Source organism: Mobula birostris, chromosome 11, assembly GCF_030028105.1.
Source record: "Mobula birostris isolate sMobBir1 chromosome 11, sMobBir1.hap1, whole genome shotgun sequence".
Taxonomy (NCBI): domain Eukaryota; kingdom Metazoa; phylum Chordata; class Chondrichthyes; order Myliobatiformes; family Myliobatidae; genus Mobula; species Mobula birostris.
This window is the reverse complement of record NC_092380.1, coordinates 29,866,552-29,884,788: the sequence shown is the minus strand read 5'-3', so window position 1 is coordinate 29,884,788 and position 18,237 is coordinate 29,866,552. Positions and strand designations below refer to the sequence as shown.

At 46.4% G+C, this 18,237-nt stretch overlaps 1 protein-coding gene across 1 annotated transcript in view; it reads left to right on the top strand.

Moving 5' to 3' along the window:
- LOC140204985 (transmembrane protein 184B-like) overlaps positions 1–18,237 on the top strand; it is a 121,987-nt gene that overhangs the window by 30,960 nt on the left and 72,790 nt on the right. Inside the window, exon 2 of the mRNA XM_072272029.1 lies at positions 11,848–12,081. Within this exon, the coding sequence (XP_072128130.1) occupies positions 11,848–12,081 (234 nt within the window). The remainder of the gene's footprint in view (positions 1–11,847; positions 12,082–18,237) is intronic.

Below are 18,237 nucleotides of genomic sequence, written 5' to 3'. Positions count from 1 at the left end.
GCCACAGGTGGCGGTGGAGGCCAAGACATTGGGTGTATTTAAAGTGAAGGTTGATTGGGTGCCGATTAGACAGAGTTAGAACCAGGTTTATTATCATTGACGTGGGTCATGAAATCAGTTGTTTTGTCACAGTTGTACATTGCAGGTATCACAAATTTACTATAAATTACAATAAAATGTATTGTATAAAAGAGGAATAGTGAGGAACTGTTCATGAACTCTTCAATAATCTGTCAGAAGGGAGAAGCTGTTCCAAAAAATTGTGTGTGTTCGTTCTCCTGTACCTCCTCGATGGCAATAATGAGAAGAGGGCCTGTCCTGGATGGTGAGTCTCCTTCAGGGTGGTTACAGTGAGAATGGGGCTGGAGGGGCGGGGGAGTCATAATTGAATAGTGCAGCAGAGTCGATGGGCTGAATGGCTGTGGTAAACCATATATATATTGTAACTGGGTTACCTGTCTGGACACGCCCCTCTGCTGACTGCCCCTGTGGCTCCCTCCCACAGACCCCCGAATAAAGGCGATTTCGCCTTGCCCCTCCCCCTCAGTCCAGGGGCAGACTCACAGCATGGAAGTCATATTTTACTGTGAATAAAAGCCTTTCAGTATTTACCCTACTTCAGTCTTTTGGAATTATTGAAGGTGCTTCAATGGCCTAATTCTGCTCCTGCACTTGATGACCGTATTGTCTTTTGAATAAACTTAAAAAAACTCTATATTTTGATTGAAGAATTCCTGCCCTGTTTTCCAAGCTTGTTTTTCACAGTTAGATTGAGGATCAGAGTTCAGCACGAGCTGTGTTTGCATGCTTCACATTCTATGCCCATTGGTCCAGCTCTCCTTAAGCCTCTCACAACAGCATTTCGGTCCCCTCACTGATGTCTGCAGAGGTGGCTCAGACTGGGCCTGCTGACGCGGAAGAATTTTCAGTCCTGTGTTTGTAACATGTCACTGAGTGAATTCAACCAAGCACAGGCTGCCCGCTATCTGACAGTTTCTGATGCTCAGTAACGATGTGTGGGACACAACTTCCTATCACTTTGCTACACCAAGAGATATGACTGAAACTGGGCTGGATAAGGGTGACATGGTAACATAGTGGTTAGTATAATGCTACTTAAAGGTATCCATTAGTCTTGCGAGACCATGGATCTGCGCCTGGAAAGTCTTCACTCTCCAGGGCGCAGGCCTGGGCAAGGTTGTATGGAAGACCGGCAGTTGCCCATGCTGCAAGTCTCCCCTCTCCACGCCACCGATGTTGTCCAAGGGAAGGGCATTAGGACTCATACAGCTTGGCACCAGTGTTGTCGCAGAGCAATGTGATTAAGCACCTTGCACAAGGACACAACACATTGCCTTGGCTGGGGCTCAAACTCACAACCTTCAGGTTGCTAGTCCAATGCTTAACCACTTGGCCACGTGCCCACACAATGCTATACAGCACCAACAACAGACATTCAATTCCCCCCCCCCCCCCCCGCCCACCTCCTCCAATATCTCTAAGCCAGGGGTTCCCAACTTAGGGTCCACAGACCTCTCAGTTAATGGAAAGGCTCCATTAAGAGGTTGGAACCTGTTCTGAGCATTTTTCCCTGTGACCCCATAGGTTTCGTCTGGAAGCTTGGGAAGCCGTATGGGTTAAGGTTAGTAAGCTGTCAGCGTGTTATTTTGGCATCAGAAGCATGGCGACATCTGTGGGCTGCCCCCAGTGTGTATTTTGATGCAATGAGGCATTTCACCGAATGTTTTGATATTTCAATGTCTGTATGACAAAAGTCTACTCTAATATTTCAAGGGATATGACTGTAACTAGACTGGGTATGTCTCTGAAGGAGCCAAACTGCAGTGAGATAGGAGGTGGAATGTGTCTGACTGGATTGTCATAAAATAGACCTAGTATGGATTTGGAGGGTCAGGTAGCCTCTTCCATGCTGTAATCATCTTGTAGTAACTGCCGTGTGTTTTGCTGCCAGCTGTATCCTGTGGCATTGCTAAAGGACAGGTAAAAGAGGCAAAGGAGTTTTGTTTGTGTGTGATCGGTCCCTCTGACGAGCTGGTGAGCAGAAGTAGATAAGATAGTGGTGTTGAAGAAACACACATCAAAGTTGCTGGTGAACGCAGCAGGCCAGGCAGCATCTCTAGGAAGAGGTATAGTCGACGTTGATGCTGAATTTCCAGCATCTGCAGAATTCCTCGTGTTTGTGTTTTTAAATTCACTACTGCAAAGCCTCTTCCAGTGATGTCTACACTGAAGAAGTTTAAATCTGTCCTGACAAAGGGTCTCGGCCCGAAACGTCGACTGTACCTCTTCCTAGAGATGCTGCCTGGCCTGCTGCGTTCACCAGCAACTTTGACGTGTGTTGCTTGAATCTCCAGCATCTACAGAATTCCTCGTGTTAGTGGTGTTGAAGAACCTGTTTTTTACTACCCTCACTGTGTACGTACACAGCTATGCAGCGAGCTAAACAACTTCTCAAAAATCACCTGAGAACGAAGCGTTCCTCAAGGTTTTTAATGAAATCTCTTTTCTGTGAAACAGCGGAGAGTTAAGTAAAACACATAATTCAATACAGACTGGTTGTGTGCATGAATATACTAATATTCTTATTTGTAATTATTCTCACAACCAGTGTGTAGTTATTGGAGTATGCAACACTCCATAACTACACAGTGTAAACTCATGGCCCAAAGATCAATTTAAAACATAATACTTCCTTCAAAATATATCTACTAAATGTTTACCAATATTACCAAAAACTGAAGCTGTGCAGATATTGCTGTTTAAAGGGCAAATACAGAGTGGATGGAAATGGATGTCTTTCCACTGAGCACTTCAAATACAATAAAAATTAGCTGCTCAGGAAACTATATTTTTCAAAAAGTGAGCATCTCCGCTCCATCCGCCAAAAGCGGAACTTCCCAGTGCCCAAACATTTTAATTCCCATTCCAGTCCTGACATGTTGGTCCATGGCCTCCTCTTGTGCCATGATGAGGCACCCTTAGGATGGAGGAGCAGCACCTTGTATTCCATGCGGGTAGCCTACGACCTGATGGTATGAATATTGATTTCTCTTTCCGGTAAAAATATTTCTTTTCCCTCCTCTTCCCCTCTCTGGCTTCTACCTCTTCTCACTTCCCCCTGGATTCCCTCCTCCTTCCCTTTTTCTTATGGGATACCCTCCTCTCCTATCAGATTCCTCCTTCTCCAGCCCATTACTTCTCCCACCCATCTGGCTCCACCTGTCATCTTGTAGATTATCCTCCTTCCCCTTTCCCCATTTTATTCTGGCGTCTTACCCTTCCTTTCCTCTCCTGAAGGAGGGTCTCTGCCTGGAATGTCATCTGTTTATTCATTTCCATGGATGCCTCCTGACCTGCAGAATTCCTCCAGCATTTTGTGTGCATTGCGATCAGTTTATTTTTCTTAAGAAACAGCTTCTGTATAGGAAACAGTTCATTCAGAATGAACCGTGCCTCGAGGCCAGGACACCTGATTATGCGGGAAGTGCAGTGGTGGGGCGTTGATCGTCGGGGGTGCAGGGAGGATTGGTCCATTTAATTTTGCATTTTGCTCAGCACGGGTGTTGTGGGCTGAAAGGCCAGTACCTGTGCTGTTCTCTTGGGGGGGGGGGGGGAAGAAGTGAGACTGTTCTGCATCCTAAGTTCTTCACAAAATGTGGTCTTCCAAGGAAATGGAAAGCGTACATTTACTTTCTCCACATCTTTTTTGATGGAATCATTTTATTGTTAAGCATGGTTGCTGGATCCACCTCACGCCCAGTGATCTGCTCCAGGGATTCGGATCTAAGGGCTCAATTTGGTTCGGAATGCTGTTGTCATTGCTCGCTTCTGTACTTTGCATTGTTTGTTCTTTCTCTGTGCATTGGGGTTGGTCTTTAAATGGGGATTCTTGCTTTGTGGCTGCCTGTAAGCAAACAAATCTCAGGGTTGTATAATTTGTACGTTCTTTGATAGCGTTCTTTGGATCTTTGAAATGGGAGTAGGGTGGAGCCACTGTTTCTTTGAACTCGGCCTGGGTTCCACTTTCCTCATATTGAAGGGAACAAAATATTGAAAGGCAAACAACAGGAATTCTGCAGATGCTGGAAATTCAAGCAACACACATAAAAGTTGCTGGTGAACGCAGCAGGCCAGGCAGCATCTCTAGGAAGAGGTGCAGTCGACGTTTCAGGCCGAGACCCTTCGTCAGGACTAACTGAAGGAAGAGTGAGTAAGAGATTTGAAAATTGGAGGGGGAGGGGGAGATCCAAAATGATAGGAGAAGACAGGAGGGGGAGGGATAGAGCCAAGAGCTGGACAGGTCATAGGCAAAAGGGATATGAGAGGATCATGGGACAGGAGGTCCGGGAAGAAAGACGGTGGGGGTGGAGGGGGACCCAGAGGATGGGCAAGGGGTATATTCAGAGGGACAGAGGGAGAAAAAGGAGAGTGAGAGAAAGAATGTGTGTATAAAAATAAGTAACAGATGGGGTACGAGGGGGAGGTGGAGCATTAGCAGAAGTTAGAGAAGTCGATGTTCATGCCATTAGGTTGGAGGCTACCCAGACGGAATATAAGGTGTTGTTCTTCCAACCTGAGTGTGGCTTCATCTTTACAGTAGAGGAGGCCGTGGATAGACATGTCAGAATGGGAATGGGATGTGGAATTAAAATGTGTGGCCACTGGGAGATCCTGCTTTCTCTGGCGGACAGAGCGTAGATGTTCAGCAAAGTGGTCTCCCAGTCTGCGTCGGGTCTCGCCAATATATAAAAGGCCACATCGGGAGCACCGAACGCAGTATATCACCCCAGCTGACTCACAGGTGAAGTGTTGCCTCACCTGGAAGGACTGTTTGGGGCCCTGAATGGTGGTAAGGGAGGAAGTGTAAGGGCATGTGTAGCACTTGTTCCGTTTACACGGATAAGTGCCAGGAGGGAGATCAGTGGGGAGGGATGGGGGGGGACGAATGGACAAGGGAGTCGCGTAGGGAGCGATCCCTGCGGAATGCAGAGAGAGGGGGGGAGGGAAAGATGTGCTTAGTGGCAGGATCCCGTTGGAGGTGGTGGAAGTTACAGATATGTTGGACCTGGAGGCTGGTGGGGGTGGTAGGTGAGGACCAGGGGAACCCTATTCCTAGTGGGGTGGCGGGAGGATGGAGTGAGAGCAGATGTACGTGAAATGGGGGAGATGCGTTTAAGAGCAGAGTTGATAGTGGAGGAAGGGAAGCCCCTTTCTTTAAAAAAGGAAGACATCTCCCTTGTCCTGGAATGAAAAGCCTCATCCTGAAAGCAGATGCGGCGGAGCCGGAGGAATTGCGAGAAGGGGATGGCGTTTTTGCAAGAGACAGGGTGAGAAGAGGAATAGTCCAGATAGCTATGAGAGTCAGTAGGCTTACAGTAGACATCAGTGGATAAGCTGTCTCCAGAGACAGAGACAGAAAGATCTAGAAAGGGGAGGGAGGTGTCGGAAATGGACCAGGTAAACTTGAGGGCAGGGTGAAAGTTGGAGGCAAAGTTAATAAAGTCAACGAGTTCTGCATGCGTGCAGGAAGCAGCGCCAATGCAGTCATCGATGTAGCGAAGGAAAAGTGGGTGACAGAAACCAGAATAGGCACAGAACATAGATTGTTCCACAATCCCTCCCCACTGATCTCCCTCCTGGCACTTATCCGTGTAAGCAGAACAAGTGCTACACATGTCCTTACACTTCCTCCCTTACCACCATTCAGGGCCCCAAACAGTCCTTCCAGGTGAGGCAACACTTCACCTGTGAGTCAGCTGGGGTGATATACTGCGTTCGGTGCTCCCGATGTGGCCTTTTATATATTGGCGAGACCCGATGCAGACTGGGAGACCACTTTGCTGAACATCTACGCTCTGTCCGCCAGAGAAAGCAGGATCTCCCAGTGGCCACACATTTTAACTCCACATCCCATTCCCATTCTGACATGTCTATCCACGGCCTCCTCTACTGTAAAGATAAAGCCACACTCAGGTTGGAGGAACAACACCTTTTTTCCATCTGGGTAGCCTCCAACCTGATGGCATGAACATCGACTTCTCTAACTTCCGCTAATGCCCCACCTCCCCCTCGTACCCCATCTGTTACTTATTTTTATACACACATTCTTTCTCACTCTCCTTTTTCTCCCTCTGTCCCTCTGAATATACCCCTTGCCCATCCTCTGGGTCCCCCCCCCCCCACCTTGTCTTTCTTCCCGGACCTCCTGTCCCATGATCCTCTCGTATCACCTTTTGCCAATCACGTGTCCAGCTCTTGGCTCCATCCCTCCCCCTCCTGTCTTCTCCTATCATTTTGGATCTCCCCCTTCCCCTCCAACTTTCAAATCCCTTACTCACTCTTCCTTCAGTTAGTCCTGACGAAGGGTCTCGGCCTGAAACGTCGACTGCACCTTTTCCTAGAGATGCTGCCTGGCCTGCTGTGTTCACCAGCAACTTTTAAGAATATTGAAAGCCCTAGATGGAGTGGATGTGGAGATGGTTTCCTATAGTTGGGAAGTCTAGAACCAGAGGTCACAGCCTCAGAATAGATGGCTGTCCTTTTAGAACAGAGATGAAAAGGAATTTCTTTTATCAGAAGGTGTCTAATCTGTGGAATTCATTTCTAAAGACGGCCATGGATGCTAAGTCATTGGGTATATTTAAAACCGGGGTTGATAGCTTTTTGATTAGTCAGAGCATCAAAAGTTACAGAGAGAAGACAGGAGAATGGGGTTGATGAGGATAATAAATCAGTCATGATGGAATGGTGGAGCAGTCTTCATGGGCCAAATGGCTTAATTCTGCTCCTATATTGTATGGTCTTAAGATAATTTGGGCATCTAGTAACTGCCATTCACCGATTCCATTTGGACTGGTAATGGGTCTTTTTCTAAAGCATGGACTATTTATTCCCCTCCATAGATGCTGCCTGACTTGCTGAGTTCTTCCAGCTTTTAAACGCCTCTTTTGTAGTTTCTTCCATTGCCATTCTGAGAGTACATTTCAGACACCCATCACCTTGCCTTTTATTTGAAAAAAAACTTGCCCTGTAAAAACCCCTGTTGAATGCCCCCTCTCACTTTAAATCTTTGTTCTCCTAACACTCCCCTGAAATCATTCTTGTGCAGGATTACCAGCTGACTATTTTGTCTCTTGCTGTTGGTACATCATTGCCAAACTCGAAACCACCGGTAATGAAGAGTTTAACATTGGCAGTTTATATAATGCCCTTGGGCTAACAAGCAGTGATGTGCTTTCTGAAGTGAGGTTGCCATTTCACTGAGAGAGGAGGTCTGCTGGACAATAAGCTGAATGTGATTATCAATCATACAGCACTAAAGCATGCAAGCCGGCCCTTCAGCCCATCTAGCCCATGCCACCCTGGTCTTGTGCTTAGTCCTGTCTACCTGCATCTGGTTCAGAGCCCAATATATTCCTTCCGTCTATGTACCTGTCCCCATCTCTCTCAGATGTTACAATTGAGCCTGTGTCTGCCATTTCTGCTGGCAGCTCACCTCGCACTCTCCCCACCCTCTGAGTGAAGAAGTACCCCTTCAGTATATCATTTTCCACCTTAAACCAATGACCTCTAGTTGTAGTCTCACCCAACCAGAGAGGGGAGAAGTGTGCATGCATCACACTATTTATATCAGGAAGTTTTTGGATGTGATATGAAGGAGTGCTGGGAAGTTCAAGGGGGATATTAGAGGAAGGTTTTTAACTCGGAGAGTGGTTGGTGTGTGGAATGCACTGCCTGAGTCAGTGGTGGAGGCAGATACACTAGTGAAATTTAAGAGACTACTAGACAGGTATGTGGAGGAATTTAAGGTGGGGGGTTATATGGGAGGCAGGGTTTAAGGGTTGGCACAACATTGTGGGCCGAAGGGCCTGTACTATGCTGTACTATTCTATGTGCTATGATATGTACAGTATTAGTCAGGACAATATCCTGGCCACTTGTTTTCTGACCTCCCAGGAGCACAGACTAAGCTTTCTCTCTCCTGAATGCAGTCCTCCCAAACTGCCTCACTAGGGAGTGTGGTTCTGCATGTTTGTGCGCAGGTTCGTGGAATAGCTTTGAAGCCGCAGCCTCTTCTGACTCTTGAGTCCTGAGGGTGATCTCATGTTATCATCACCAGAAGAGGTTTCAAAGGTACATTTAATGTCAGAGAAATGTATACAATATACATCCTGAAATGCTTTTTCTTCACAACCATCCACAAAAACAGAGGAGTGCCCCCAAAGAATGAATAACAGTTAAATGTTAGAACCCCAAAGTCCTACCCCCCCCCCCAGCTCCCTTCCCTCCTGTGCATAAACGGCAGCAAGCAATGATCCCTCCTCCCCCCACTGGCAAAAAAAAAAGCATCGGCACCCACCACCGAGCACTCAAGTGTGCAGCAAAGCAACAGCAAAGACACAGACTTGCAGTACCCCAAAGACTATGCGTTCACCCGGTATCCGACATACCTAATAAGGGAGAAAGAGATGACTCCGTTTCACAGCGAGAGGGGAGAGATAACAAACAACTTGCTGGTTTACAATGTTAAAGGTCTGTTACATCGCTTTTTTTGAGCTCTGTGCCCAAAGATCCCAGGTCTCTGGGCATATAGCCAAAGATTTTCCAGCTCCCACGACATACTGGTCTGGGGCATTGACCTTCGATCCGCCTGTCTCCAGAGCCCTGAGATCCCCTGAGACCTCCAAAGATGAGCCAAGCTCTGAGAGTGTGCCCTTGGTATGTCAGATAATGGCCAGCCGTCACACCCCGAGAGCGGTTCCCACAAAGAACTGAAGTCAGTGTGTAACTCCAGGTCAGGGTCTTCAAAAGAACCCTGAAAGGGAAAAATAGAGATATTAAAAATGGAAATAGAGCTGTTTCTGAAGATGCGAGCAGAGGAGTAGCCGTTTAGTGCCTCTATAATTCCACATATTGTCGATTTGAAGTCACCAACAGCTAGCCTTGCTGAATATGTCTCGGTAGGTTAAGGAGCCAGAAGTTTGTGGGCTTCTGATCAAACTTGGAACATGAAGGTTTGCAGAAACTTTTTCAATTTCTCCTTCCGAAGAGGCAGTGAAGACCAGCTGGATTGCCCTCATTGGCAACTGTGGGAGATGAGGAACTGCTGAATGCTTGTTCTTGTGGAAACGTGGCTCCAGGACAACATCGCATGTACAATCAATCTTCAGGCTATGCCAGTCAGAGACTTATGCAAATATTATTTTGTGACTGTGCTGTGTGACTATATGTACTGTGTTTTGCATCTTAGCCCCAAAGGAACGAAGTTTTATTTAGCCATATAGTTTTGTGTGGTTGAATGATAATTAAACATGAATTGGGGCTACTTAACTCTGCCTCACTGTGTCCACATGCTCTGCTCCTCCAACTCTTGCCTACGGGTTGGGAGCATAAGAACTCTGCCGGGCTCTAGTGCTGTGAAATCCCAAGTCTGAATAGTTATAGACAAGTACAGCACAGAAACAGGCCCTTTGGCCCATCTAGTCCATGCAGACTATTTAAACGGTCTAGTTCCATTGACCTGCACCCAGACCATGGCCCTCCATACCTCTGCCATCCATGTACCTATCCAACCTCCCCTTAAATGTTGAAATCAAACATGCATGCTCCATTTGGGTTGGCAGCCCATTCCACACTCTTGCCACTCTGAATGAAGACGTTTCCCTTCGCGCTTCCCTTAAACTTTTCACCTTTCACCCCCATACCCATGACCTCTAGTTGTACTTCCACCCAAGCTCAGTGGGGAAAAAGCTTGCTTGCATTTATCCTTTCAATACCCCTCATAAGTTTGTGTACATCTGTCAAATCTCCCCTCCTCATCCCAACTGAAGTACCAATATGTTTGACTGACAAACTGCAGTCCTCCTGAAGTGTAGCAGCTTGTATTAGCACGGACAGCTCTGTTTTTAAGAGCAGGCAGCTTCTCCCTGGTGACACTGCCAATGTTTTCCTCTCAACCGGCACCTCTTAACGGCCAAGTCATCTGTTTTTGTCACATTGCTGTTGTGCGTGAGGTTGTCATCAGCTGCAAGTCATAAACATGAGATTCTGCTAACACTGGGAATCAAAATGCTGGAGGAACTCAGCAACTATGGAAAGGAGTAAACAGGTGACGTTTTTGGGCCGAGGCCCTTCAGGTGGCCTTACTGCCCCCCTCAATGTCTGGATCTTTCTCCTCCTTTTTGAGGTGATCCTTAGACTGTCAGTGCGAGCATTGTCGGCATGCAGGAGGATTCTGGCTTAGACTGGAGGAACCACTCATTGAATACTTTTGCTTAGTCTCCAGCAAAAGACAGGATCTCCCGGTGGCTACCCATTTCAGTTCAACTTCCCATTCCCGTTCCCGTTCGGATCTGTCTGCCCATGGTCTCCTCAACTGTCATAATGAGGCCACTCTCTGGTTGGAGGCACCAACACCTTGTTTTCTGTCTGGATTATCACCAATATGGTGGCGTGAACACTGATTTCTATAACTTGTAATTTCTTCCTCCTTTTCCCCCACACTTCTCTTTTCCCCCATACCTCTCTTTTCCCATTCCCCATTCTGGTTCCCCCTCACCTATTCTCATTTCCTCACCTGCCCATCACTTCCCTCTGTTTCCTCGCCCCCTTTCCTTTCTCCCATGGCCTGTTCTTCTCTCCCATTAGATTCCTCCTTCAGCCCTTCACCTGTGCTCCTGTCACCTCCCAGCTTCTCACTTCATTCCTCCCTCACCCACCCACCTTCCCTCTCAACTGACAGCTCGTACTCAATCCCCTCCCTTCACTCCCACCACCTTCATATCCTGACTTCTCCCTCTTTCCAGTCCTGATGAAGGTTCTTGGCCTGAAATGTTGACTGTCCATTCCTTTCTGTAGATGCTGCCTGACCTGCTGAGTTCCTCCAGCATTTTGTGTGATTGTCATGAGCTGTATTTCTTGCAAAACAACACTGAAAGAAATTGGGGACGTCCCAAGTTGGGAGGGACTACCTCTGAGTGCCGTGTTGTTTTAGGGAACAGCTAATCTTAAGAATCTTTTTGTGTCATGTGTTATGTCAGCGTGTTCTTGGTTTTTGCTAATTACCTTCCTTTAGCTCCTTTAATTTTGGTTCTTACTCCCCCACCCCCGTCTCCCTTTCTGGTCTTGTTCGCACCAGCCCTTCCCTCTGCACCTCCACGCTGTCTGTCCCTTTCTCATGAAAGGAAGAAGTTGGGAAACCTCACCAGTCCTCATCGAGGGGTCAGTAGTGGAAAGGGCAAGAGGCTTCAAGTTCCTGGGCGCCAACATCTAAAGATTTTTTTCTTGGGGCCCAACCTGTTGATGCAATCATGACAGAGGCACCCCAGTGGCTATACTTCATTAAGAGTTTGAGGAGATTTGGTATGTCACCAAAGATCCCAGCAAATTTCTACAGATGTACGGTGGAGAGCATTCTGACTGGCTGCATCACCGTCTGGTATGGAGGCTTCAATGCACAGACTGACAAAAGGCTCCAGTGGGTTGTAGATTCAGCTAATTCCATCATAGGCATAAGCCTGTCCACCATCGAGGACATCTTCAAAAGTTGATGCCTTGAGAAGATGACATGCACCCAGGACATGCCCTCTTCTCACTATTACCATCAGGAAGGGCACACTTAATGCTTTAGGAACAGTTTCTTCATTTCTGATTTCTGAATGGCCCATGAACACTACCTCACTAATTTACAATCCTTTTGCTGTTTACTTTTTGTTTTTCTTATTGTAACTGTGGTGATTTTATGTATTGCAGTGTAATGCTGCCACAAAACAACAAATTTCTAGACATTTGTCAGTGGTAATAACCCTAATTCTGATTCTCTGTCAGATGAACGGCAGGCCGCTTGAGAACAACAACGAGACCTCCACTGGTGTCGCCACCTTCTCTGCGGCCATGGTGGCTCCCAAGCTCAGCTCTGCCACCACCGTGGCCAGCCCCAGCGTCTCGTGGATGCCCGACACCCCCACCCCATTGGAGCAGCCGATTTTCCTGATGACCACAGCAGCCCAGGGTGTCTCCGGGTTCTTCGTATGGACAGCGCTGCTTATAACCTGCCAGCAGGTGAGGGTGCGAGGGTGTTCATAGTCATGAAACATTACAGCACTGAAGTAAGCCATTTGGTCCATCTTGTCTGTGCTAACCTAGTCCCATCTACCTGCATGCTAACCATAAACTGCATGCTGTTTTTTTTTAACCAATGGAACCATTACACAGTGCACTGATCAGTAAAACAATAACAATGCAGAATAGAGTGTAAAAGCTAATGAAAAAGTGCAGGTAAACAAGTCCAAGATCATAATGAGGTGGATTGTGAGGCCATGAGTCTATCTTATTGTACACAAAATCCATTCAAGACTCCTATAACAAAGAGTGGGTTGGAAGCTGGTGGGATGTGCTTTCAGGCCCAATCTCGTCTTTTCCCCAGTTGGTGAAGGGAGAAGAGAGAATATCTGAGATGGTAGAGGTCCTTGTTGGGAGATGGCCGCTTTACTGAGGGAATGTGAAATACAGAGTCAGTGGGAAGAAACTATTCTCACATGTACTGAGACACAGTGGAAAAACCTGTATTGCATACTGTTCACACAGATCGGATCATTACACAGTGCACTGAGGCAGAACAAGGTAAAGCAATAACAGAATGCAGAATAAGGAGTAAAAGCTACTGAAGAAGTGCAGGAAAATGAAAAGAGGAAGATCGTAATGAAGTTGATTGTGAGGCCAAGAGACTATCTCATCATACAAGAATCTGTTCAAGAGTCTAAGTGGTTTTGTTGGGTAATGCCTTTTCAGTAAGACCTGACGTGACCAATGCTTTCACTTTCTCATCCAAATTTTAATTGATTAATTGAAGTGATGGCTTCCTTTGCTGACAGTGATATTCCCCCCCCCAGCCCCTGCACAAGTTCCACACCTGCAGTAACAAGACAGAGCCCAGAATCACGGCAAGCTCTGGTGAGCAGCTCCTGTGTGTGATATCAGCCTGCTGAGCTTCTGTTCACTCCTCTGTTCAGCAAAGCAAGTGAAAGCATTTCTCAGTTGTAGGAAGTGGCTTTAGCAGCCATTCAAGACTGGGTGAAGAACCCCCCCCCCGCCAGCCATCTAGTCATCTGTTCCTTGCTGACTTTGTCACTGACAACAAATATATTTCAAAGATTCCTCTGTCAATTAGCAGAGCGTTTGGAACATGGAACATACACTCAGTGGCCACTTTATTAGGCACAGGAGTGGAACCCAGTATGGTCCTCTGCTGTAGGCAATCCACTTCAAGGGTCAACATGTGCATTCAGAGATGCTCTTCTGCACACCACTGTTATAACGTGTGGTTATTTGAGTTACTGTCACCTTCCTGTCAGCTTGAGCCACTCTGGCCATTCTCCTCTGACCTCTCTCATTAACAAGGCGTTTCACCCACTGAACTGCCGCTCACTGGATGTTTTGCTTTTTGCACCATTCTCTGTAAACTCTAGAGACTGAAAATCCCAGGAGATCAGCAGTTTCTGAGATACTCAAACCACCCTGTCTGGCACCAACAATCATTCCACAGTCAAAGTCACTTGGATCATATTCTTCCCCAGTCTGATGTTTGGTCTGAGTAACAACTGAACCTCTTGACCATGTCTGCATGCTTTTCTACATTGAGTTGCAGCCATATGATGGGCTGATGAGATATTTGCATTAACGAGCAGGAGTACCGATGTATCTAATGAAGTGGCCAGTGAGTGTGGATCTGTGGAGCACAGGAACAGGATCTACAGCCCACAATGCCTGCACTAACCACAACACCAAGTTACTGTGTAGAGATTTGATCTGTACAACAACCTTTGCACTATCTTAGTTCATCCCCGACTCTCACTTTCTCATTTTGGCTTCTGCACACTTTCTCCCCGGTCCTGATGAAGGGTCTCAGCCCGAAATCTTTATTCCGTTCCAAATGTTGCCTGACCTGCTGAGTTCCTCTAGCATTTTGTGTGTGTTGCCTGTGGTCTGTGTGTCTCCATTCCCTACCTGTGCAAACGTCCGACATAGGTGTTCCTCCTTCCTCCAACGTTTTATGCTACTGTTAAGAGTTCATTGAATATTCCTCAGTACCGTTTTCGGATCTGCTTCCACCCTCTTCCCTGGCTGCATGTTCCAGGCACCCATCATGGTAGTGTAGCAGTCAGTATAAAACTTCAGTGTCAGTGATCAGAGAATTGGAGTTCAATTTCCTCTGCTGCCTGTAAGGAGTTTGCACGTTCATCCCTTGACCAAGTGGGTTTCCTCTGTTTGAATGTATTTAACAATTAGTTTTATTTCTCACAGGCACAATGTTTATGTTCATTTCAAGAGGGCCAGAATATAAAAGCAAAGGTGTAATGCCAAGGCCTTGGACAGACCACATTTGCGGTATTGTGAAGAGTTTTTGGACCCCATGTCTAAGAAAGGATGTGCTGCCTTTGGAGAGCGTTCAGAAGGGGTTCATGAGAATAATCCTGTGAATGAAAGGGTTAACATATGAGGAGCATTTCGTGGCTCTGTGCCTGTACTTGATGGAGTTCAGTAGAAAGGGGGAAGGTGATCTCATTGAAACCTATCGAACATTGAAAGCCTAGACAGAGCGGATGTGGAGAGGATGTTTCCTATAGTGCGAGGAGTCTAGGACCAGAGAGCACAGCCTCAACGTAGAGGGATGTCCCATTCAAAGCAGAGCTGAGGAGGAACTTCTTTAGCCAGAGTATAGTTAATCTGTGGAATTCATTGCCACTGACGGCTGTGGAAGTCAAGACGATTAAATATACTTGAAGTGCAGATTAATTGATTCTTGATTAGTAAGGGAGTCAAAGGTTATATGGGGAAGGCTGAAGAATGGGGTTGAGTGGGATAGTCAGCTGTGATAGCATGGTGTAACAGACTTGATGGGCCAAATGGCCTTTTTCTGCTCCTATGTCGTGTGATTCACTCTCTCCCAACCTGACGAGCTAATGTCGGCAGCCATTGTGATAGAGTGCCACTGATGTTGCCCCTAGAAACTGGTTGCTGGGCAACAGCATTCACACCAGCAAGACGTGCACAGTTTTTGTAGTGCTGTCTCCTGGCCAAGCCTGTGTTCCGGGCAGCCAAGTAGATGCCTTGTTCCTTATTGAGGAGGGCGGATGTGGTCAGGGACAGAATCTGTTGTGGTAGTCACCCTGTCTAAAACTGGCTTCCTGGGTAACAAAGTCGTATCTGCCAGTCTTCTATTTGATGTTTGTTTCCATTAGACAGACAAACCTGATTCACTAGTGCCCTGCAAACAGAAATCGAGCGAGAATGGGCCACTCAGATACAGCTGTGTCACGTGTACAGTACATTGAAACGTACAGTGAAATGTGTTCACACAAAATACTCTGCAGATGCTGGGGTCAAAGCAAAACTCACAACACGCTGGAGGAACTCAGCCGGTCGGGCAGCATCTGTGGAAATGATCAGTCAACGTTTCGGGCCAGAATTCTGACAAAGGGTGTCCGACCTGCCCGACCTGCTGAGTTCCTCCAGCATGTTGTCAGTGAAATGTGTTGACAGCCAGCATATTCGAGGATATGCTGTGGGGCAGCCTAGAAGTGTGGCCACATATTCCAATGCCAGCAATGTTCGCAGAACACAGCACGTGGCAAAACACACGCACGTACATGCACACCTACCTCACTCCTGAACAGGCAGTCTTTCCCTTCAGTCTACAGCGCACTCGCAGGCTCAGGCTCCCATCTGATGCCTGGGCCTCTGTCAGGACCACCCTCCACAACTGGCCTCTCAGAAATTCGGACCACCCCTCACCGCCGTTGAGAAAGAGTTTCAAAATTAAGGAAATTTTTTTTTCATAGTGTTATAACTGGGTGTTATGCAATGAACCTGATTTGATTAGGGAGCTTAAGTAAAGGAACCATTAGGAGACCAGTGATCATAATATAATAGAATTCACCCTGCAGTTTGAGAAGGAGAAGCTAAAGTTGGGTGTTTCAGTAAAACAGTGAGTAAAGGGAATTACAGAGGCATGAGAGAGGTGCTGGCCCAAATTTGATTGGAAGGAAACACTAGCAAGGATGATGGCAGCCCAGCAATGACCAGAGTTTCTAGGAGCAATTTGGAAGGCACAGTACAGATACAGCCCAAGGATGCAGTAGTATTCTAAAGGCAGATGATGCTATCATGGCTTATGAAAGAATTCAAAGCCAACATAAAAGCCAAAGAGAGGACATATAATAGAGCAAAAATTAGAGGATTGGGAAGCTTTTAAAAATCAACAGAAGGCAACTTAAAAAGTCAAAGATGGAATAAGCTAGCCGATAATATTAGAGGATGCCAAAACTTTCTTTAGATATATAGTGTAAGAGTGGATATCAGACCACAGGAAAATGATGCTGGAGAGGTAGTAATGGGGAGTGAGGAATTGGCAGAATAAATAATTGCACCAGTTTTCACTATGGAAGGAAATACCAGTATGCTGGAAGTTTGAGTGTGTCGGGGGCAGAATTGATTGAAATTGCCATTAGTAGGGAGAAGGTTTTTGGGGAAACTGAAAGGTCTGAAGGTAGTTAAGTCATCTGGACCAGATGACTTTAAGCTCCAGGGTTCTGAAAGGGGCGGCTGAAGAGATTGGGGAGGCATTAGTAATGATCTTATGGAATGGTTCTAGAAGACTGGACGATTACAAATATCACACACCAAGAAGGGAGAGAGGCAGAAGAAAGGAAATTATAGACCAGTTAGTTTGAACTCAGTGGTTGGAAAGAAATTGAAGTTGATTGTTAAGGATGTTGTTTCAGGGTACTTGGAGGAAGATGATAAAATGTGCTGTAGTCAGCATGGTTTCCTCAAGGGAAAATCTTACCTGACAAATCTGTTGGTATTCTTTGAAGAAATAACAAGCAGGATAGACAAATGAGAAACAGTACTTGGATTTTCAGCAGGCCTTTGACAAGGTGTCACACATGAGGCAGCTTCACAAGTTAAGATCCCATGTATTACAGGAAAGATACTAGCATGGACAGAGCATTGACTGATTGGTAGGAGGCAAAGAGTGGAAATAAAAGAAGCCTTTTCTTGTTGGCAGCTGGTGACTTGTGGTGTTCCACAGTGGTCTGTGTTGGGATCGCTTCTTTTTATGTTATATGTTAATTATTTGGACTACAGAGTTGATGGCTTTGTGGCCGAGTTTGCAGATGAGATGAAGACAGCTGGAGAGGCAAGTAGTGTTGAGGAAGTAGAGAGGCTACTGAAGGACAGACAGATTAAGAGAATGGGCAAAGAAGTGACAAATGGAATGGTGTGTTGGGAAGTATATGGTCATGCACTTTGGTAGAAGAAATAAAAGGTAGACTATTTTCTAGATGGAGAGAAAATTAAGCAATCTGAGGCACAAAGGGCCTTGGGAGTCCTCGTGCATGATTCCCTAAAGGTTAATTTCCAGGTTGAGTTGGTGGTGAGGAAAGCAAATGCGATGTTAACATTTATTTTGTGAGGACTAGAATGTAAAAGCAAGGATGTAATGTTGAGCCTTGATAAGGCACTGGTGAGGCCTCACTTGGAGTATTGTGAGCAGTTTTGGGCCCATTATCTAAGGAAGGATGTGCTGACATTGGAGAGGGTTCAAAGGAGGTTCATGAGAATGATTCAAGGATTGAAAGGCTTATCATATGAGGTGTGTTTGCCCCTGGGGCCTGTACTCATTGGAAGTCAGAAGAATGAGATGAGAATCTCATTGAAACCTATCAAACGTCGAGAGGCTGAGGTAAAGTGGATGTGGAGAGGATGTGCAGAGCGTCAGGATAGGGGGCATCCATTTAGAACAGAGATTAGAAATTTCTTCAGTCAGAGAGTGGCAAATCTGTGGAATTCATTGCCACAGGTGCCTATGGAGGCCAGATCATTGGTTGTACTTAAGGTGGAGGTTGATAGATTCTTGATTTGTCAGGGCATGAAGGGATTTGTGGAGAAGGCAGGAGTTTAAGGCTGAGAAGGATATGGTTCAGCCATGATGGAATGGCAGAGCAGAACCATTGGGCCAAATGGCTTCCTATATTTTATGGTCTTGTATTTGGTGTTTAGGACAGTTGCGTTACAGTGCCAGCTGCAAGATCGGGGTTTGATTCCTGCTGCTCTCTGTAAGGAGTTTGTACTTCTCCCTGTGACTGTGTGGGTTTCCTCCAGATGCTGTGGTTTCCTCCCACAGTCCAAAGGTACATGATCAGGGTTTGTGCG